The sequence below is a fragment of the Sminthopsis crassicaudata genome, chromosome 5, assembly GCF_048593235.1.
Source record: "Sminthopsis crassicaudata isolate SCR6 chromosome 5, ASM4859323v1, whole genome shotgun sequence".
NCBI classification, from domain to species: Eukaryota; Metazoa; Chordata; class Mammalia; order Dasyuromorphia; family Dasyuridae; genus Sminthopsis; species Sminthopsis crassicaudata.
Window position 1 is genome coordinate 52,453,483 of NC_133621.1, and position 23,215 is coordinate 52,476,697.

The 23,215-nt window shown below is 38.0% G+C and overlaps 1 protein-coding gene across 2 annotated transcripts in view; it reads right to left on the bottom strand.

Moving 5' to 3' along the window:
• The window catches only part of CUBN (cubilin), a 290,121-nt gene that overhangs the window by 102,930 nt on the left and 163,976 nt on the right, over positions 1-23,215 (bottom strand). For both annotated transcript variants that reach the window (XM_074266686.1, XM_074266685.1), the window contains 7 exons: positions 20,775-20,885; positions 18,884-19,012; positions 15,244-15,376; positions 10,459-10,664; positions 8,716-8,900; positions 4,915-5,107; positions 1,568-1,765 (listed from right to left, as the gene is read on the bottom strand). In XM_074266686.1, the coding sequence (XP_074122787.1) occupies positions 1,568-1,765; positions 4,915-5,107; positions 8,716-8,900; positions 10,459-10,664; positions 15,244-15,376; positions 18,884-19,012; positions 20,775-20,885 (1,155 nt within the window). The remainder of the gene's footprint in view (positions 1-1,567; positions 1,766-4,914; positions 5,108-8,715; positions 8,901-10,458; positions 10,665-15,243; positions 15,377-18,883; positions 19,013-20,774; positions 20,886-23,215) is intronic.

Sequence of the window (23,215 nt, forward strand, 5' to 3'; positions counted from 1 at the left end):
AAAAGTCTCTATTGAAGGCTTAAAATTTATGAACTTATTGGCTAATCTTCAATTTTGTCTCCGGAAGTGAAGGAAGATAAGTGTTACTAATAGATTTCATTTTAAATAACTGGCTCAGTTTTCTTTTCCTTTGTTTCAGAAGCTGTTCGGTTATCGAGTGAATAAGGAAGGGACATAAAACTACCTTCCTGATTTTCTAGTGACTTTATCAGTACCTCTAGACCTTGTACCATGACGATGACTAGATAAGAATGGAAGGTCCCAACATTATACAACCACAGAGAGGAGACCCAGGACCTGCTCTCTACAATCACCCCCTCCTCTGTCCTCCTGCCTCCCCAGGCTTGGTCCTCAAACCACACCTATCTGGATATCGTATGTTCAGAATTTTTCGAGGAAGCAACATCATTGATTACAGTCCAACACATTGCCACCACATGGAAGAGAAAGGCTTTTAAAAAACCCTCTGTAAACATGTGTAGAGTTCCCAGATGTATTCCATGTGTATTCCATGATCAAAGAAGACAGATTAATTCTTTGCTCAAGTCATTTCCCCTTTTCAAAATCATTTCCTCACCTGGAAAATGAGGTGATGAGGTGAGATAATCTTAATAGTACCTTGCTCACTCTAACATTTCATATCATCAAGTGCAGGAAGATTTTTTTCTCGTATAGATGGGAAATTGAGGAATAAAAGGGGCCAGGAGATTTTTCTAAGGACGATGTAACTACTGGTATAAGAAAAGCTAAAAACATGAGACCACTCCCTTCCAATCTTCTCACATTTTTTATATTTCTAACACATTCCCAGAACGTTTATCGGGGGTTCTCAAACTACGGCCCGCGGGCCAGATGCAGCCGCTGAGGACGTTTATGCAGCTGCCAGATTATAGCAAATGGGCTGAGGGACGGAGATAGTGTGACTTTTTCTTTTTACTACAGTCCGGCCCTCCCACAGTCTGAGGGACAGTGAACTGGCCCCTATTTAAAAAGTGTGAGGACTCCTGGTAGGTCTTCGTCCTAAACAACATGGTGCTCACATGTCCCTCCTGGCACTAACCAACATTCACCTGGCTAGCTGACAGACTACTTTTGAAATTCTCTTTCATACTGTAGGGAGAAAGACTATAGAAATAGGACTGACCATTTATTGAACAATTCGAAGACTACAGGATAGAGACTTCTTTCTTTAAATTATTGAAAATTAAGTGTGTATTAATGATATATTTGGACCTGTAATATCACTGGATTTGAAATCTGAAAATATGATCTCTAGCTCTACCAAACTACTACATATATGATACTAGGAAAATCATTTAATGTCCCTTTCACCATTTATAAAATGGGAATGGTAGAATACTTGTGACTGCCTAAGACTGTTATAATGATAAAATCAAATATATGTGTAAAACACTATATAATTACAAAATGATATGTAAATGTAAGCTGTTATCATCATCATCATTATTATTACAACAATTAAACTGTGTTCAGGTTTGATCATCTGGTTTCTGAGAGAAAAAAAATTCATCAATTTGTTTAATAAATTGTTTTTCTATTTTCTCACCATCTCTGATCACAAGTTTATCATAGGAACATGACTGATGAGATTCAATGTCCATTGAAAGAATGTTGAGCTCAACAGTTGAATCTGGGGCCTGGATGATCCAAGTGCAGTCATTTCCACTGTTGTAATTTTCAGGCCACCCAGGAGAGAAGAAGAACCCAGGCACTTCTCCAGTTCTTAAGTAACCCCCACAGGCACCTGTGAGGAGAGGAAATAGGGTTAATCACCTCTGTCAAGGAAGGAAATTACATAACTTTTGTCTTTGCTTTAAAGTTATGGTCTCTCTTGAGCTACGATAATCTAGTTGGAAACATTTCTTAAAGACAATATTGAAATATTTTGAAAAAATAAGCCAAAATAAATGTATTAAATATGTGACCAAGTATTACAATTAATAATTTTATCATCTTATACCAAGAAAAAGAAAAAGAAAAAAAGAATACAATCTTAGGTTCACACAAAGCTCTGGAAGGATTCTCAGAGAGCAGGAAGGGACCCCCGGAGTTATCTAGTCTAAACTCTTAAATTAATAGATGAAGAACCAAGATCCAGTAGCTTAAGTGACTTGCCATGTCCCACAGGTAGCAAATAGCAGAACTCAGGTCTTTTGCAAAGCCCAGATTTTTTTCCCACAGTACTCCTACATGTTCCTGCCACTCCAGACAGTCCACTTTTACTCCCAACAAACCAGGACAGGAAGAATCATTAGCTCATGCCTTCCTTATAGTCTTTATCTCTATTCTGTTCATTGTTCTCATGTTTTCTTGGTTTCTTCAGTATTCCCCCAATATTGCCCATCAAATATTCCAGTCTCCTGCTTCAACACCTTGAATTCTATGTCTTTACTTGGATCATCCAAAGGTAAAGTCACTACATGAACATTGTTACCACCCAAAACCATTCTACCCCCATGATCTTCATCCTGAGCATCATCTCCTATCTTATCTATCATAGGATCATGATTGTATTTTTTTGAGGCTGAGGTTAAGTGACTTGCCCAGGGTCACACAGCTAAAAGTGTTAAGTGTCTGAGACCAGATTTGAACTCGGGTCCTCCTGAATTCTGGGCTGGTGCTCTACCCACTGCGCCACCTAGCTGCCCCCGGATCATGATTATAGACACAAAAGGGACTTCAATGATGATCATCTGGAGTCCACCTCAAATATGTATTTTACCTAAGTTCACACAGGGGCACATAAAATGGCAGAAAAGTCAACTGGAGATATTTCAGATCTGTTTCAACTCTAAAAATCTAAGCTGCTATTTTTAATTTTTTTGGATATTTTGTTATACATAAAATGAATAATAACAAAAAAGCTATGTTCTTGATATAATGAAATCTTTTCATCATTTAAAGAAGAATAAAAGAATGTCTCATACAGAAATGCTAATACAGGAGTTCTCTCTACATATAGGAGTGAATGTTACCTCTGTGCATCAGTCCTATTGATGTAAACTCGTAGAAGAGGCAAAGTGAGAAAATAGTCATTTCTAAGGGTATATGTCTAATTTTGTATTTATAGAGAGAGGTTTAACTTCCCTCAATTAAAGACTGCATTTATAGTTAAGTATTTAAAGGGCAATTTGAAGTATTCCTCTAAAATAACATAAAATCGTACTATATTCAGCTGTGATATTATAAAGGATTGGCCATCATAAAGGATCTGTCTATTTGCAGTTGGTTAGGCTCCTCAGGGAAAAGTACAAAGGTTCTCAGAGTCCAGCTCTTCGAACAAACTTTCTCTGAGGATTTGAGGTTTCAGTATTTGTTTGTTTTTTGTCTTTAAGGATTTTAGGCTAATTTTATCCTGAAACATGAAGGCTTAAGACTAGCCAGTGAAGGTGAGTTGTACCTGGACAAATTTAGATTACAATGTAAATCAAAAGGATGGGTCTATTTTGGGATTCTTAATGGTTTTAGAGTTGAAAATGCAAATTTTCAGAAATTTTTGAATAGTTGCTCTGTGTATAGAAGATTTTATGAACACCAAGCACCCAGTTCACCTTTTAAAACATAGAAATTGCTTAATGCACTGAGATATATGAATAGACATGATTATTATAAAATCAAGAGTCAGAAGGAAACTCATCTTCATTTATAGACTGGTAAACAAGACCCAAATAACCTTCACTCTTAAGGCTTCTGACTGGCCTGTCAGACCTCCCCAAACCTTCATTTGAGGGAGTGTCTCTGCCTGCCATTATGCTCTTTCCTTCCCCAGTGCATTCCACTGTGTCTATATCTTTCCATCTCCATTTCAACTGTCTTTTATGTGCCTTCCTGCACTAAAATGTAAGCTCCTTGAAGGCAGGGAATCTCTTTCTTTCTTACTAGGTGATCCAAAGCATTAGACTATGCGTGCAAATAGCCCCTGACTCATTAGCTATGTGATCCAAGGCATTTAAGTTCTATTTAAATCAGTTTTCTCATCTGTGAATTAGAGATAATAACAACATCTATCTCCCAAGATCATCATCATCATCATAGCACAATTCCTGGCCCATAATAAGTGCTATAAAATAATATTAATAATAGCTAACATTTATCTAGTGTTTCCAATGTGCAAGGCACTGCACTAAGTACTTTATAACTCACTTTAGGATTTGTTCTATTATTACCATCATTTTGTAGATATGGAAACTGAGGCAGACATCAGGACAGCAGTTAAATGCCTTGCCCAGTCACACACTATGCCTAAGGCAGGATTTGAACTCAAGTATTCCTAGGTCTGCCACTCTATTACTGAGACTCCTAGCTGCCCCTAATAAACATGTGCGCTTGCTCTCTCTCTCTCTCTCTCTCTCTCTCTCTCTCTCTCTCTCTCTCTCTCTCTCTCTCTCTCTCTCCCTTTCTCTCTCCCCCTCTCTCTATCTCTCCATGAATCTCTCTGTCTCTCTCTGTATGTCTCTGTTTTTGTGTCTCTGTCTTTGATTCTGTCTCTATGTATCTTTATCTCTCTGTCTCTGTCTATCTCTATCTCTCTCCATTTCTCTGTGTCTTTGTCTCTGTCACTATGTTTCTTTCTCTGTCTCTGTCTCTTTCTGTGTCTTTGTGTCTCTGTGTCTCTGTCTCTCTATCTCTGTCTTTCTCTCCTTCTCCATTTCTCCCCCCCAGCCTATTAACAACAAAAGCAACTTTCTTTTTTCTAATGAGTGCTCCTTATATAATATAGCACAGTAACTGTGGAAGGCACCCAAGAATATCTGGACAAAAAAGTCGTATCTGTAGATATGATTTTACAGGCAGACTTGGTCTTCCAGATTTAAATATTTGATAAACTCTTTAAAACTTTAGTTAATGCATCTATCTCTAAAAAATTCACTGTGTTTCTTTTCAGACACAAACCTGTAGCAATGGTAGGCATGGGTCCTGAAGGAGATTCTACTGCATCCCATTCCAAAAGAAATCCCTTTCCTGAGATGGAAGAGTCTGAGAAGAAGTGAAATGTAATAGAATTTTGGAAGGAGGTGAAGGAGCCTTTGTCTGTCCCACAGTAGGTTCCAATTAGTCGGGAATGAATGCTGGGACCATCGTGGATCTAGGTGGAACAGAGAAAAAAAAAGACAAAATTGGCATTGCCTTTATTTTTTTTTATAAAGGAAGATTAAGATCTATTTTTACAAATTCAACACTGTGAAAGTTAAATAATTTTTTAATTCAGTTAATCAATTTAGATATGGTTGATACATCTAGCTAAGTAGCAGAGAATATTACTATAATAATTTTTTAATTGTTTATTGGAGAATAGACTTATCTATTAGAAAATCTCTTCAGTGGTTTCAAGCAAGGACTAAAATGGGGGAAGGCTCAAAACCAGAGTGGTTTTCATGATAAACACTTCTCCCCCAATTTCCAGCTGCCTCCCTGTTCCACTTTGGGAAAGAAGAGAAGAGAGGGATCAGGGGCCCTTAATCCTGGGGTCTGTAGATAGATTTCACAGGTTATGTGAAATTCATATTCCTAAATAATCCACCTCTTTTTCTTATCATGTCTTTTCCCTTGAAGATATACCATATTCCCTTTTGTGTATATAGGCCATCATTAAAATGGCCTATATATACATTTCTTCTTCGATTATGAATTTTAAAAAGAAAATATTACTTTTAGTTGGACTCTGCAAGTTTCACCAGACAAGAAGTCCAACACACACACACACACACACACACACACACACACACACACACACACACACACCAGGAGGAAGAGACAGAGATAGAGACAGAGACAGAGAGAGAAAATTCACAAAAATCAGAGTTTGACCTAACAATCCCTATAGATAAAACTAACTGGATAAAAGTAGATAACATAGATCACTGCATGCAGTCCAATTGGCTCATTTTTCACATCTCTGGGACAGAAACTGCAGGTGGACTTTAATTACATTCAAAATATAGTAGGAGAAAGAGAGCTGGCAAGATTCTTTGGAAAATTGTGCAATGTTTTTATGGAAATAAAGCTGCTTCCTGGCACAAAAGTTCATCTTTTAAACCCAAATATTTTCCCCATGATGTCTAATGACTTGGAACACCTTAATTGTTGAAGAATCAAAATTGTTAAGGGAGAAGCCAAGGAGAGACACATAGTAGTCTATATTTAGGCTGCAACACATTTCTTTTTAAATTTTAAAATATATATTTCCAATTACATTTTTTTTTTATTTTTTTAAACTTTGATTTTCAAATTCTTTCCCTTCCTTGGGTCTTCTGTCCCTTCCTTGAAGGGGCAAGCAATTTGATATATGTTATTCATATAGAAATTTCCATAGTAGTCAAGTTGTGAAGAAAACACAGACAAAACAGAACAAAACAGATTCCAAAACTCCAAAAAAGTTTCTTAAACTCCAAAAGTTTAAGAAAATCCCCCCAAATGATGTTTCAATCTCTATTCAGGTCCTGCTCTTTCTTTGGGGATGTATAGTATTGTTCGATATAAATCCTTCAGAATTATCTTAGATCCTTGTATTGTTGATAATAGTCAAGTCATTCACAATTAATCAATGCGCAGTGTTAATGTTCATATAAATCTTTCCAGGTTTTTCTGAAATCACTCTGCTCATCATTTCTTATTGCATAATTATGTTCTATTATATTCATATACCACAACTTGTTCAGCCATTCCCCAATTGATGGGCATCCCCTCAATTTCTAATTTTTTGCCACCACAAAAAGAGCTACCACAAATATTTTCATACAGATATTTTCTTTTTTTTCCCCTTTTTTTTCTCTCTTTGGGACACAGGCCTAGTAGTGTTATTGCTGGATCACAGGGCATGCACAGTTTGATTGCCCTTTGGTCATAGTTCCAAATTGTCCTCCAGAATGGTTGGATTAGTTTACAACTCCACCAACAATGCAGCAGTGTTTTAACTTTTCCATGTCCCCTCCAACATTTGCCATTTTCCTTTTCTGTCACATTAGCTAATCTGATAAGTGTGAAGTGGTACCTCAAAGTTGTTCTAATTTGCATTTCTCTAATCAATAATGATTTGGAGCATCTTTTCACATAACTGTAGATAGTTCTGATTTATTTGTCTGACAACTACCTGTTCTCATTGCAAAAAATTTCTAAGTATGGCCTATATACACAAAAGGGTATATGGTATATCTTCAAGGACAAAGATATGATTAGAAAAAGAGGTGGATTGTTCAGGAACCTCGAGCCAGAGTCTTGCCATGCCAGGAGTAATCCATACAGCTGACAATCATTGCAGTTTTATAGCTCCTCCTAAAACAGGCATGAGTTCACTGCACATACACTGAATTTCCAGGTTAGCTCAGAGAAAGACAAAGACAAAAATTGAGAGACAGCCAGTCAGAGATAGACAGACCAATATGGAAAGAGTTCCTATATCTGGGATGGGATAAGATTTCAGGAGCAAATGAAATATAAAGTCTGTGATTTGTGCAATATGTGTTCCTATTTCTCCTACATTTTGTCTATTGCAATTAAGTTTTAAGCTTTCAGATGAATGAAACCAGTAACTCTGGAGATCCCAATTCAGATGAAGAGGCAGCTGGTTTAACGTCCAGTGCCCCGCGGCTTTTGTTGTTTGGCCTGGATCTATATCTGGTTTGTTGCTTGTCCTTCCTTCTGGAAGAGGACCCGTGACTCCAAAAGGGTGATGTCTTGACTTCCTAGTGAATTGGATTTAAGTGAGATGCCTGGTATAGGTTTAGGGAATGTCTAATAAATGTCTAGGGCACCTGCTCTGCAATTTAGAGTCTATGAGAATTGCCTGGGAGCATTAAGACAGTAAAGGAATTGCCCAGCTCTCTTAGCCAGGAATAGCCATTGCGGCTAAGGTCAGCTCCAGAGGTATATGCCATTGATCTTTTTTTTTTTTTTTTTTTTAACAATTCAGTAGGATAAATTTTAGATAAATGAGGTGATAAGGTGATGAGTTGAATGAGTGAAGTCATCAGATATAACTATCAAATAATAAAAAATATGTCAATATACATTTGTCTAGAATACATATTTAACAGTTAGTACTTGGCATTCTTTTCCAATATCTGCCATTGTGGACAATTCCCCCAGACCATTTTTCCTGAGGTCAAAGTTGAGCTGTATGAAGTTATACAGATGGAGAATTGCTTTTTACTCCTTATCGGTCCTATACATGATTTCCATGTATGTTTTTGTGTATAGGGGCAGAGTTCACTCAGTGATGTCATTGAGTGTAGAGTTAATCTTGCTCATCACACAACTGCAAAAACATGAAGCAGCACACTAATTTCTCCCCATACTGTGGAGTGTTTATTACACCCTTCTCTGAGTTTATTTTTTCCTTCTTCTTCAGTCCTTCCCCATTCTCCGGGAACTTCTTTGCATAATTATTGAAGACCCTAATTGTGGTCAAAGGAAATGAGAATCCAGGAGTAGGCTGTTCAGGAAAAGTTGGGGGTTTTCTGTTTGTTTCTTTCTTCCCACTGTCAGATGGGAACATTTGCTTTGTTTTTCTGGATTGACTTTTACTGGATGCCCTCCTGCTCCCATTCCCAGAGTGCCCGATCTTTAACATTATTTTCAAATGGATAGCACTGGATGCTTTAAACATTCTTGCCCTGTGTAGACACAGCCTTGGTTTCTTTGGCTACAGCTATTTTCATCACAATTTCCGAACAGTGGGTGCACAGGGATACTCACCATTAACTTATCAAAAAAACAGCCATTTGTCCTCTCTATGTCCATCTCCAGGATTGTGCCGTGGATAATTTGAGAAGCATTCACATTCACTGTCCAGTGGTAATTAGAGTTATGAGGGTAATTTCTGGGCCATAATGGAGAAGCAATTTTCCCATGAGTTCCTACAATATCATCATTGCCAAATGCTGGGGAGAAAGAGAGAGTAGTAAATCAGTCTTCCTTACATCAGGTCGATAATAAAAAAAAAAAGAGAAAAAAAGAGAAAAACAAAAGGCAACGGATGCTGAAAGGGATAAACATTTAATTGATTGTGGTTCCTTTATTGGATGCTGAAAAAAATACTGCCTTCCTTTGGATTCCCGGGCTGGCTATTAAATCTTAGAGGAAAGGGTCCTGTTGGAACAGAATGCTGTCTCCTCCGCTGCTCTGAGAACTCCCATGTCAAGAGAGTCTGATGGTATGTGTGAGCTCAGTCCCCCATAAGCTCACATTCAGCTTGCAGTGGAGGACCAGAGGCTTTAGACCTTGGAGAGAGGTCAATCGGCAGCCATCTATTAAGCTTTTATTGTAGATCATCCAGTCCAAATTTGACAAAGAAGAAAATTCAAGTGAATGATAATATAATAATATTATAAATATTAAAAATATGATTTAATGATATATAATGTAGTAAGAAATAATAATAATAATAATAATAATAGCATTTACATCGTGTTTTAAGGTTTGCTAAGTGGTTTATGACTATCTCATTTTCTCCTCCGAACAATACTGGGAAATAGGTGTTATCTCAATTTCACAGATGGAGGGACTGGTCCAGGCTAAATACCAGTCAGATCTTTCCAATTCTGCATCTAATCACCATACCACTGAGTGGCCCAGACTTGCTCAAGCTTCTGACTCCACATTTTGTGCTATTTCTACTCTGCCTTAGAAGAAAGCTAATAAAATTAGAAATCTAAATGAGCATGTGACCTCCTTTGTTCAGGAGAAGCACCAGTTCTGTGGGTACAGAATCAAAAGCCTTACCTACTTTGGGTCTCCAGTGATGGGCTTAGTCTAGAGCATTTTTAAGTCTTCTGCTTCTAAATATAGGACCCTAAAAAATCTCAAATTGGAAGATTCTAGGAAATAGTTGACCAAGGAAGATATAATTATAAGCGAGGGAGTTCGGGCACTTAAATTGGAAGAGCATCTTGCTGCAAACTATCTAAGCATCCACAATGAATCAGAAATGATATTATTGTTACTAATAGCACTATATCAATAATTCATTTAATAATTAATAGTTAATAATTCTCTTAATAATTCATATTCTCTTCTCCTATTTGAAAAAGTGTGCAACTACAGCTCTGTAGAGCTGTATGAATTGAATAGACCTGAATGAATTGAATAGTTTTATAAGTGCACAAAAATCAGCATGACATCCTGATATATTACTTTTCATTTCGTATACCCTCCCCAAAATGAATATATTCTAAAAAGTGAATTTAAAAATTTTAAGAAGAGAAATAATAAAATCTTGGGAAATAATAAGAATGTTAATCCCAGAATTCTATAATTCTTTAAGGATGTCCGATGAGGGTAGGGGGAGAGGGAAATCAGAGTACCATTTTATTCCTGTACAGAAGAAATGGGATAATAACTGAAAGGACTTCTGCTAATCAGACTAATGATAAAGATCAATCATAAGTTTAATTTTGACAAAGGCAAGGGAAAAATCATCAACATGTAAAATCTACTTACTGTGGATAAAGGTAGCCTGAAAGCCCATCGCAATTCCTGAATCATCTGAGACAAATTTGATCCACAGGGCATGTCCAGCTATTGATTTATACTCAAGAGACAAAGAGTGCCCACAATAGTGCCCAAACAGGTGTCCCGTGGCATTTCCTTCGCGGATCTCCAGGTAATCTCTAGTACAGCCCTCACTTTCTTCTAAGTCAAAGGTACTATTTGAAAGAAAGAATATTCAGATTAGCCCTACAAAGCAAACATAAAGAATCCCAGCTTTCCTACTTCCTATATTCCTAAAGTCCTATTTTAGGCAATCTGTACAAGTCTTTCAGAAAAGCATTTATCATCATATTATTTCATTATTAACATAAACCAACTTATGAGATATAAAAATAATTGTGAAAAAAAAAGGTTTTGAGGAGAAAGGAAGAATACAAAGAAAATTTAAAATTAGAAAATAAAAAGTATGCTTCTAGAGGTATTATGATTTATTCCCTAATATTATATAATTCCCAGTGCCCAGTATAACATTATGTATACCAAAAATGAGGAATATGAACTAAAAGAATCAATATTGGGGGAAACAGAATAGATTCGATACTTTTTCTTCCTTCTGTGGTACTGAATGCCATCACTGATAGGTCTAGAACCAAAAAGAATAAGATCAAGTGTTCTGTTCAGTATTGATTTCAGAGGGAAGTGAAAGACACATTTTTGAGCTATTTGGCTATTCTGGGTAGTACAGAAGAGCTGGAGCGGTCATCAGCACCTGGCACTTGCCCCCTTCCCCCAAAAATGGGATTAAGGTCCATGGAAGCACTAGCAAACCATCAATTTGTCATTCCCCTTTCCATCTCTCTCATCCTACTGGTTCTTGTCCTAGTCTATCACAACAATGATGGTTGTCCTCCTCTTAGCAAGTGACTGTTCTTCCCTTGCCTATATCCCCCTGGTAGTACTCGGTCCTTCCTTATAAAGCTAGTTTTACCTATGGCTATTTCAGATCAGATTTCACCTACTGTGAAACATTTCTCATTTCTTTAAAAGCAGAAAAGGTGTGAAAATGAAGTGATTTGTTCTGCTCAGGAGGTACTTTAATTGAAATGGATCAAGAAAGCTATCTTTAGAAAACTTCCTTGTGTAGTGGACAGAGACAGAACCAGAGCCACTTGTGTGAACACGACAGGGGTTGACTACCCTTCTTAAATACCAATATGAGGGAAAAGATGGCCCAGATGCCTGAACTGGCATCCCCTGGGAAATGATGGGTGGGGAAACACCCATTAGACCCTAATTAGGCGTTTAAAACGGGAGTGGGCTTGGAATTCTCTTTAAAGGAAAGAAAATTCAGTTTTAGTATATGTGTATATGTGTATATATGTAGTAGATAGATATACATATATGTATGCATATATATATATGTGTACAATATATATGCATATTGTGTATATGTGGTACATATTGTATGCATGAATATATATATATATTTTGTGAGTAATATGCATATGTGTAGTATATGTGTGATATGTGTATATTATATATGTATTGTGTAATATATGTGTAGTATGTATGTATGTCCATGTGTAATATATATGTATATATACATATATATGTGTGTGTATATATGTGTATATATATATGTATGTATATGTGTGTGTATGTAACACTTATACACATACCCCAAAATTCAAGTCTGTTTTTTCTTCGAAAGACAATTCCAACTTTTTTTTTTGTTGTTAAGGCAATTGGGATTAAGTGACTTGCCCGTTAAGTGTCTGAGACCAGATGTGAACACAGGTCCTCCTGACTTCTGGGCTGGTGCTCTATCCACGGCACCATTTAACTGCCTCCAATTCCAACTTTATAAAAAAAAAATCTAGTAAAGGTATAATGGGTGTTTTCCCACCTACAGTTTTCCAGAGGATGCCAGTTCACCCATGAAGCCTATGTTTTCCCCATTCTGCTATTTAAAAAGGCCAACAAACACCTGCCATATTCATTAACATGACTCTGGATTTTTTTAAAGCAAATATCACTCATACTCCCTACATGCTTTGCCTAGAGCTCGCTATACAGAATAAAAATAGTACAGTCCCTACTGTTTCTCATTATAAAATTTCATTTATTCTTGAGCTCAAACCAATTGTATCTGCTTTTCCAAAGAACATTATGAATGTAAAAAGAGCACGTCCAGGACATTCCTTAAGTATTTATTGTACAAAGTGCATTTTCTTCTTGCAGATTTGTGTTCCTTCACGTTTCTCGCTGATTCTTGCTGGTATAATGGCTTCCTCCTCCTCCTCTATTTTTTTCCATTCCACCCTAACTAACCGCAAACACTCACATCCCAATGCTGCTTTTAAAAAAAAAATACTTAATCTGATTCATATGTTTCTAATTCATAAACCTATAATGAACTAGATCCAGCTATCCATCTGTATATACTTCAGTATGATTCAAAGTTAACCCTCAGGTCCCTCAATAAAAACATTCTTCAATAATTAGCATCCATAATATTGTGCCTTTTGCAAAATAAATTTTGTTAAACCAAACTCTTAACTCATTAGTACAATAAAAATGTCAAGTCTGCTCTCAAAAACAATTACTTTTGCTATACAATAGTTTCTGCTTGGTGTTTACTAAAGAGTAAATGAAAGAAAGTTTTTCGCCCCTTCTCATTCTTAGGACTAACTGAAAGCTTAAAACTCAGAACAGCAATGCTGTTCGAGTTAGTTTCTTTCTGTTCAAGTGGAAATTCTTCTCTTTAACTGAAACGCATAAGCTTAATTGGATTCAAAAATTTTTGGAGATTAATTAGTATTAGTATTAACTGATTTTTTTTTAGTTTAAGGGGAAATGACTCAGAAACCTAAGGATTAAATCTCTTAGAAAGTACAGTGCTTTTTGAAAGTAGAAAAATAGTGAATAAATTCATGATTTCTGGCAAATATGTGAGTTTCTTCTTAAAAGACAGCACTCAGGCTTTGATTGGGCAACAATCACATGGTTGCCAAAACTCATAAGCAACAGTGATAACTTCATTTGATTAACTTTAACATTTCATCCAGCACAACTCTAAGCCATGTGAATAATGAATCACCATCATGTGAGTCATTAAAAAAAAAAAAACTAATAAGAACTTTCTGAAGCAGACAGATTCATAGAAATCTATTCACCCAGAAAACATCACCCAATAGAATGCTCTCTAGTCTTCAAATATGAGCAAACGGTTGCTTGCAGAATCCATTTTAACTCTTGACTCTGGAGGACTTTGTCTTGCTGCCTCCTGGACCAGATCCTTGCATCTCTCTTCAGCCCTCCATCCATGTTTTCAGCTCCCCTTATGCTGCCTTATCTTGTCATCATTCTTTGAGAACAGAAATTGTCTTCCCCCACCTTGTCTCCCCAACATTAAGCACAATTCCTAGCACATATTAAGTGCTTAATATACACTTGTTGCTTATTAACTGGGATGAAAACAAGGCTGGTTTATCCATTTTATATGAGGAATATGGTATTTCTAGAAGGGAAATTTCTTTAATGTTGTGATCAGGTCAATTTTGCCTATTACAATATCATTTCTTTTTTTCCCCTCCATTTTCTCCACCACAAAATGGATATCTCAGTTTTCTAAACCGGAGCCTAGTAAGGTTATCAGAGTCAGAACTAATATGAGTACAATGCAATGAATCACTTTTTGAGTATAGAAATATGCAAGGAACACTTACTGTCATCCAGAGCCATTTGCTAAGCAATCACTCTGTTCATGGTGCCAAACAAATGGTACTGTTCAGAGTACAAGATTGCCATTTCAATTATCACATGGATTTTTAGATGTCTAGTCACAGCTAATGATTTAAGCAGGTTAGTGAGGCTACACAAAGAGCCCTTCATGGTGGAAAATGATTCCACTGGCTGGAAAAAATCCACCCTTTCTGTTCTCTCTTCTAAGCCCAATGCCGAGGATCTGACTGATTACATATACACATATACTCCCCATGTGGATTTACATGAAAGACAGCTGGAGCTGGTTTCCAGGGGAACTAGGGATGTTCTGAATATGACTCGAGTTCAAATCCAGCCTCAGACATTTATGAATTCTCTGACACTCAAGAATTGATAATTTGGGGATAATTTGATTTTAAGTGTTATTGTGAGGATCAAATAAGATAATATTGTACCACAGCACAGTGCCTGGTACAGAATGGCATTTAATAAATATTTGTCTCCATCCTCTGAATATAGTCCAAAGTTCTTTTCATTGGACCGCGCGGCCTCCCTTGACTGATACTATAGACATGACTAATGTGGTCAGACACGGCGTCCCATACAGAACAATGTCATAGAGCTGGGGGACTACTGATCCCAGAGCCGCCATCTTGTCCCTGTGGCCCAGCACTGGGGGAGGGGGGAGAACCAGCTGCAGTAAGATCGTGGCTCGAAGGGAAAAGTAGAATGGAATTTTCAAAAAATCCACATTTAAAGCAGGAGACAGAGATTCTAGCATTCTCTGAGCTCAAGGGGACAGAGAAGTCGACAGTGACAGTGAAGCAGTCTAGTCTGTAGATTCAGTAGCATTTCGCATAGATTTTTATAATTATTCTCCCTGGAATATTGCCACAGCTACGAGTGACAGATGAGAAAACTAGCTGTAAAGTTCCAACAATATTCTCTTTTCAAATTAATGGATGTAAATGCTTTTAACTGTATTTTCCCGTAAACAAAGTTTTTCCTGCCTACAGACTAAACTGAACTAAACTAAACACTGAAACAATACTCCCCATGTGGATTTACATGAAAGACAGCTGGAGTTGGTTTCCAGGGGAACTAGGGATGTTCCAGACACATTCCACATTGGGAGGATAAATATCCGGGTAGCCAGGACTGTTGAAGACTCCTTCTATCATATTGAAAGTACCGCCACAGGCTGAAATGAGAGACAGAGAGGGAAAAGGTAAAGGCCAATGAACCAATGAAAGACCCGACTGCAGAACAAAAAAGAGCTTCCAAGAAATCACTGTAAATACCAGAGGACATCTCTTTATCATATATATTTATATTTATTCAGCACCTGTCATGTGCCAGGTACTGTGCTAAATGTCATCGCATCTCTGCTCCCCCAGGATTCACAGTAGGAAGTCTACAGTACTGATATTTAAAAGAAAAAAAAAGTCCTTTTGTCAAAACAAACAAGGAGCAGGATCTCTGAAAAGTTCTGGTCATCAGAGCAGAAGAATAATGGACAGGAAGGGAGGAGCCCATATATTTTCTCATCAATGAAAGACACAGGGTTCAGAACAGGGTTTGGATTTGGACCCGACATCAAATACTGTTCTGCTTGCTTCCGGGGTGGCCCTGAGAAAACTATGGAATGTCTTGGACCCTCGGTTTCCTCAAGTGTAAAATAGGGAATAATACTTACACTGTTTATATCAAACTGTCATAATGTGTTAAAGAATTGAAACCTTAAATAGTCATATCATCAGGAACTACAATGTTACCTTAGACTCCTTCTCCCTTTTGCTACAGTGATATTAACTCTCTCTCTCTCTCTCTCTCTCTCTCTCTCTCTCTGTGTGTGTGTGTGTGTGTGTGTGTGTGTCTCTGTCTCCCCCTTCTTCTTCTTCTTCTTCTTCTTCTTCTTCTTCTTCTTCTTCTTCTTCTTCTTCTTCTTCTTCTTCTTCTTCTTCTTCTTCTTCTTCTTCTTCTTCTTCTTCTTCTTCTTCTTCTTCTTCTTCTTTTCTCTCTCTCTCTCTGTCTCTCTCTCTCTCTCTCTCTCTCTCTCTCTCTCTCTGTCTCTGCCTCTCTGTCTCTGTCTCTGTCTCTCTCTCTCTCTGTCTCTGTCTCTGTCTCTCTCTCTCTCTCTCTCTCTTTGTCTCTGTCTCTGTCTCTCTCTCTCTGTCTCTCTCTCTCTCTGTCTCTCTCTCTCTGTCTCTGTCTCTCTCTCTCTCTCTCTCTCTCTCTCTCTCTCTCTCTCTCTCTCTTTGTCTCTGTCTCTGTCTCTCTCTGTCTCTGTCTCTCTCTCTCTCTGTCTCTCTCTCTCTCTCTCTCTCTCTCTCTCTCTCTCTCTCTCTCTCTCTCTCTCCCCCTTCTTCTCTCCCTCCCTCCCTCTCTCTATCTCTGTTTTCTTCTCTCTCTCTGTCTCTCTCTCTGTCTGTCTCTGTGTGTCTCTCTCTGTCTCTATCTCTCTGAATCTCTGTCTCTCTCTCTCTCTCTGTCGCTATCTCTCTGTCTCTCTGTCTCTCTCTCTGTCTCTCTCTCTCTCTGTCTCTTCTCTCTGTCTCTGTCTCTGCCTCTCTGACTCTGTCTCTCTCTCTCTGTCGCTATCTCTCTGTATCTCTGTCTGTCTCTCTGACTCTGTCTCTCTCTCTCTCTCTGTCTCTATCTCTCTGTATCTCTCTCTCTCTCTCTCTCTCTCTCTCTCTCTCTCTCTCTCTCTCTCTCTCTCTCTCTCTCTCTCTCTCTCTCTCTCTCTCTCTCTCTCTCTCCCTCCCTCCCTCCCTCCCTCCCTCCCCTTTCTTCTCTTTCTCTCTCCTTCTCTCACTCATGGCTTGACCTCAGTCCAGAACCTTTACTAGATTCATTTCTGACTCAGACCAGTTCCGCTCCCAGAGGCTCTCCATATTGGTTCCTGACTTAGTGCAGACACCTGCAACTCAGAACAACTGAAAAATCCACCAGCCTCAGCCTCCCTTTGTAGCGAGGATTATAAGCATGCAGCACCATGTTTGGCCATAATTATTATTAATAAAATGTTAAAACCCAATCACTGTAATGCTGGTGTCAAAGAATCCGAATAATTGCTTCATTTCTTCTCAGGATTACCTTCTTATTAATATCTAGCTCTGCACAATTTCACGTGATAATTGGTAAGTACCAACTGAGGGGGGAATCAACTAGGTAAATTAGGACAGAGAATAAGACAGATAGTGGGGAAAGCCTTGATCTGGGAGCAATTACTTCTGCCTTAGCAGCCAGAATAAGAAAGAGCAGAGTCCTCCTATTGTCTGTCTTGGCCAGAGAACTTGTTGAGCATCATGTCCAACTGTGTACAAAACAATTTAGAAAGGATTTAACAAACTGGAGAATTTAGAATGAGGGGGATGAAGGGAGGCCAGGAAAGGATGGCATCAGCTGAAGATAAACCTGGGAAAAAGAAGCCTTGCTGCAGGCTAGGAGGTAGGAAGGAGGTGAACAGCTGGCAGGACAAAGAGTATGTTACTGTTTTCAACTAGTTGAAAGGCGAATGTAAGGATGGATTGTGTGTTCTTCAGAGCAATGAATGATGGTCATTTCTGCATAATGGGTTATATAGTATTGGGATATTTTGTTGTATACTGTCAAGATATAAGCATATAAATGCTTATAAGTATGTATATATATAGTTATAGTTATAGTTATAGACATATATATATATTTACACGCTTTGACTTATAGCATGTATATGTATATGTATATGTATGTACATATTATAATATAATAGAGGATAACAAATTTCCCCAAATCTGAGTTGCCCCCAATGATGGGGATGTCATAGGATGGGCTGACATACACAGGGGATGACCACCACTTGATGGTAATACCATGGAGATAATCACTTCATGGGTATAAACAGAACTAAATGAGCTCTGAGGTCCATTCAAAGTGTAAGTCTGTGACACTAGGACTGAAAAAAGCAAGTGAAGACAAGTTAATTTTATTTGTTCTTAACAAATATCAGAAAAGAAGCAAGTTATGAGAAGGAATTGGATTAGGTCAATACTGAACATGTCATTGCTATTCCCTTTGTTTCTATTTATATATATATGTGTGTGTCTGTGTGTGTGTATATATATGTATATATGTACATATACATATATGTATGTATATATGTGTATATATATATATATATATAAAACATAAAAGTAAGACCCAATAAGATTAGTTTGAAGTACAATTAATGCAACCACAAGGCACACCTAGAGCAAATTGGAAGCATGCTTTAATGAGATAATCAAACCTGTGAAGAGAAGGGGCATTTTATAACACATTTGCAGTGAAATAATAGGTGTCATTTACATGGTGTCTCCATTCCAAGAACCTACACATGATGATAGATAAGAGACAAATTCTACTGTTATTATTCAACAAATGAGGCAAATTACCAAAGTACCAAAAGGAAAAATGGCCAAATTTCAACAGCCACAGAATTGGGCTTAACATGTCTCTCACAAGTTCTCCTCTGTGGCATCTCAAGCCTAATTCTGATGGGTTTTATCCTCAATAGTGAGAAGATTTGTGGCAAAACAAAAAGTCAGAGAAATATACACTATAGTGTAGACAATAAACAGCAGCCTGCTCCTCTGCTTCTGAAATGAAAACAAGCTGGAGCCATTTCCAGTAGATTCAAATGCATCTCCCCGGGGTTTGTATAAGTTGTTTGCGAATCTCTTACCTGATGAAGAGGCCGTGTAGGTAGCATGAAAACCCTGATACCCAACATACTGATTAGAGATGAACTTCACAATCATAGAATTGCCGAAGGAGGTGATAGGAAGGGGCATGCTTCTGCCACAGTAACGGCCTGAGGAAAGGGATGACAAGGAAAAGGAAGCATCATTGCCCAGGGGGCCACAGGGTGAACGCATGTCGTTATTCCAGCAATCCTTCCTCACCTTGTCATGGACTAAGTTCTCCCGAGATCTGCCGACTGCCATCCTTCTCTGGACATTAGGACGGCCTTGGAAATAGCTAACAATATGCGGGAGCAACTTGGGGCAGGCAAGATGGCAAATGAGCATCCTGCTACTGAGGGTGACTGGTGACTAGAAATCCCAGTAGGTAAGGAGGGTCAGAGAGGAATCAGAACCACATGGGGGAAGGTGGAGCACAGGAGAAAATTAGGAAAGGCATTTTTAAAACTCATATGAAGATTAGCAGCATGATAATTAAGGATATTGACTGTAAGGTGGGGTTCTAGAGTCTAGATTATTTGAGATCCAATTGATGAGATAGAGAACATAAGTGTTGTTTTTGCAAGGTTGGGGTGGTAAGGACCTTGGAAGACTAAACCAGAAGTCAAAGAAACTTAAATAAATTAAAAATTGAAATTCAATGGAACGATTGAATTATTAAATAAATTGAAATTTTCTATTCAATTGAATTCTCAGAAGCAGTTTACAAGATGTGGAAAAAAAATTAGGGCCTACAATAAATAAAGGAGTAACCCTGAGTCTGGGATGAAGCATTAAAAGCACATAGGAATGCTTCTGACCTATCTAAATAATCCTGATGCTACTCATTTACAGAGGCTAGTAATGAGTTATTGACAGTAATAGCTAGTATCTGTATTACCCTTAAAAATTTGAAAAACAATTTATAAATATTATCTCATTTGATGCTTACAGCAATCCTGTAGATATTTCCTCAGTTATTATAAAGTACCTAACACATAAGGTAGATGCTATCATTATCTCCATTTTACAGCTGGGGAAACTGAGGCTGAGAGAAAAGTTAAGTAAATGTCTTGCTCAGACAGCTAGTAAATGTCATTTGAATTCAGATCCTTGATTCTAGTACTCCATCCGCTAAACCACCTGGCTGCCCCCTTTTGTGGTGGTTCTTGTACACCATGAAAGAAGGGTAAAAAGCACAAGGTTGACTGAAGAATTTGAAAAACGACTAAGCTCTAGGGAAACATCATAGGAATCAGAAAGGAAGGCATCAGAAGCAAGGTCACAATAGAATTCAAGAATAAGAGAGTCTCTATTGCAGAGTATGGCAGGCAGTTGTTTTTATGTCCTTTGGAGAATAAAGCCAGAAGAAATGCATTTCAATATCAATGTAATAGTTAGAGAAGAGATTCCTGACAGGAATCTATTTAAAAGTGAAAACTATTTTTTTTCCTATTGCTAAGATGCATCTTCTGTTTTTGTGAGGTTTAAAAACACAACACAACGAATAGATGCAGACAACAAAATAATCCATGTTTCTTGAATAGCCTCCAGATTTCTAATTATCTTGTCTTAACTTATCTATCCAATCTATCCTAATTATCTTAACTGTCCTGACTTAAACGATCTTTGTGAGCCCCACAGAAATCGTCTGCAGCAAATTTGGCCTTGACACTGCAAATGGGAAATCTTATTCAATTTTGAGCAATTCTGTGTTTTTTTGAAAAAACACATTTTTCATACCTCCAAGTTTTTTTGTTTTTAACTTGGTTTGCTGGAGTGAATGAATTTGGAAATCTAATGACCATAGATCACTTTCACCTTGAAAAACAAAAAAATAAACAATTTCCCCAATAAAAGCATAAAGTTAAATAAAGGCAAAAGATACATTACCTTGGACAGGAGCATCATAATCGTTTCCATCCAAAATTTCTATGTAATCCCGTGAGCAGTTTGGGCTGGGTTCAAGTTCAAAGTGAATAAATGAAAGGGTGATGTGATTGACTGTAACAGAGAAGAGGATCAAGTTAAAAGTTTCGTGAATCTCATTGGGAACAATTTTTTTTCATGGAGCATTTGGGGTTAAGTGACTTGCCCAGGGTCACACAGCAAGGAAATGTTAAGTGTCTGAGATCAAATTTGAACTCAGGCCCCCCTGATTTCAGGGCTGGTGCTCTATCCACTGAGCCAAGTAGCTATCCCATGGGAACAAAGCTTCTAAGCATTCTGTAGACAATGGTGGTTGGGTGACCTGTTTTATGATAAACTGGTCTATTCAGGGAGAAGAGTGGAATGGAATTTCAGAGGGTACTCCTTATCAGGTGCTCTTCAGAACACAAGAAGGACCCATTATCTCCTTGTGTGGATTAAGCTTCTCCAGAGAGCTGGGCTTGCCTACACAGAGTAGAGGGAATGGGAAGAGGTGAACAAAAGGCTCAATAGTAGATGGACCTTCAGAATTTGGGTTCTCCTAGAAACAGGAGGGCAGGGGACTATTAATATCCATTGAAAGATTCCACTGGATTAGGGGGGGGGCACCTAAACCCTTGAGGCCTCCCTCACTCTCACTATATCTTTCACAATGCTTGGGAGTCTGGTTTATGAGGCAATGACTGGGTCCTTGGAAGAAGAATATCCTAGGCCGTGTCCAGTATCTAAAGGGACATTGAGGTGGTGAGAAGTCCCTCAGTAAAAGGGAGACAGAAGGAAAATGTCATGGAGAAAGCCTGAAGGAGAATGATGGGATTTGCTGATGAGATTCAGGTTTACTCTCTTGATGGGCAAAGGCTGTCTATTTTTGCAGCAGGTATTTTAACTGAGTAGAGAAAGTCTCTCCTTAGATTCCAATTCTGTGTATATAAAAGAAAACATAATGCACTTTCTGTTCTGGCACATAGTGAAGCAGAATTGTACTTTTTTTTTTTTTTTTTTATAAAGAACTAGTGCCTGAAGGTTCAGACCTTAATAAAGAGAGCTTTGAATCCCTCCCAGGACTCTATGTGCTTCGGTACATTTTTCTCTTATTGTTTTTTCAGGGGCCCTAATCTTCAGAGCGAGATCTCTCCCAGACACTTCCTTTCCTGGCTGTGCCCACAGCTGGGGTCAGGGAGGTCCTTAATCTAAATGGTTTGTAACTCATTGGAAAATAACGAGCTGAAAAGACCAGTGCTGGAGGCCCAGGGCCTTCTTTATCTGAAGGTCTGGCTCTGGCAGGGGATTCTCTGAAGCTCCGCCTTCCTGGGCACAGATTGGCTGAAGATTACATCATTTGTTCCCACTTTACCCATGTCAATCACGTTCCTACAGAACTGTTAACCCTAAACAGACAATTGTAACAAGGAACACATGAAAAAAGTCTGGATCTGGGTTGTAAAAGATTCGATTTTTTATTAGCAGATTTGGATTTAAGTTTTTCACTCACTGGTTAATCGTCCCCAGCTCACCATGACCATTTGGAAGGGAAAGGCCATGGAGATGTTAGCCACAGCAAATGGACTTTGGTTAAAGGAATGCTTGATAGGACCAGCTGAACAGAGTCAACAGAAAGTATATATACAAGTTATGTGGGCCATATATGAGAAAGCTCAAAAACAGCTGTAGTATCTAGATGAAATGGGCTCCCTCAGAAAAAAGTAAGGAACTATATGGAAATGAGTTTTACAAATTGTTCTAATGCATATGAAGGTAATGTCAATTTAGACCCTGACCACTGAGAAATTAGCTCCTTTCTTGGATGAATGATTAATTTCTACCTGTAACCAATTACATTGAGAGGAACCTCATTTTTTTTCATGAAAGAGTTCAAAGTTACAAAATTAGTCCTCTATATCATAACTCCTGCTAGGACTTTTGAAAAAAATCTCTTCATCATTATTATTCAATAAATCATCATCCATTTCTCGTTCTCTTAGCTTAGGTATTCCAAAGAGCTCCAGCCTGAACTCCTCTTCTTTCTTTCAGATATCATTAGCTTCCATGAATTTAAATACCATCTCCATGAAAAATTTTCCCCAAATCTCCCTCCTCGGCCCTATATATCTCTTGAATTCCACTCATCCTACCAATACCCAGATTAAAGTTCTTCTAGATATCTTAATAACATCTGAAACTCAATATGCCCAAAATGGAATTTTTCATCTTCTCTCCTTAAATCCATCCCTTCACCAAATCTCCCTATTTCCATCGAGGGCACCAGCATCTAAATGCTCTTCCTTTTCATTTCCAATCTTGGAACCCCTGGCTATGGTCAACACTCAGCTCAAAGGTCATCTCTTTCAAAAACCTTTACTCATCCCAAATTGTCATTGCATTTATTAGTATGTGTCCATTATTTA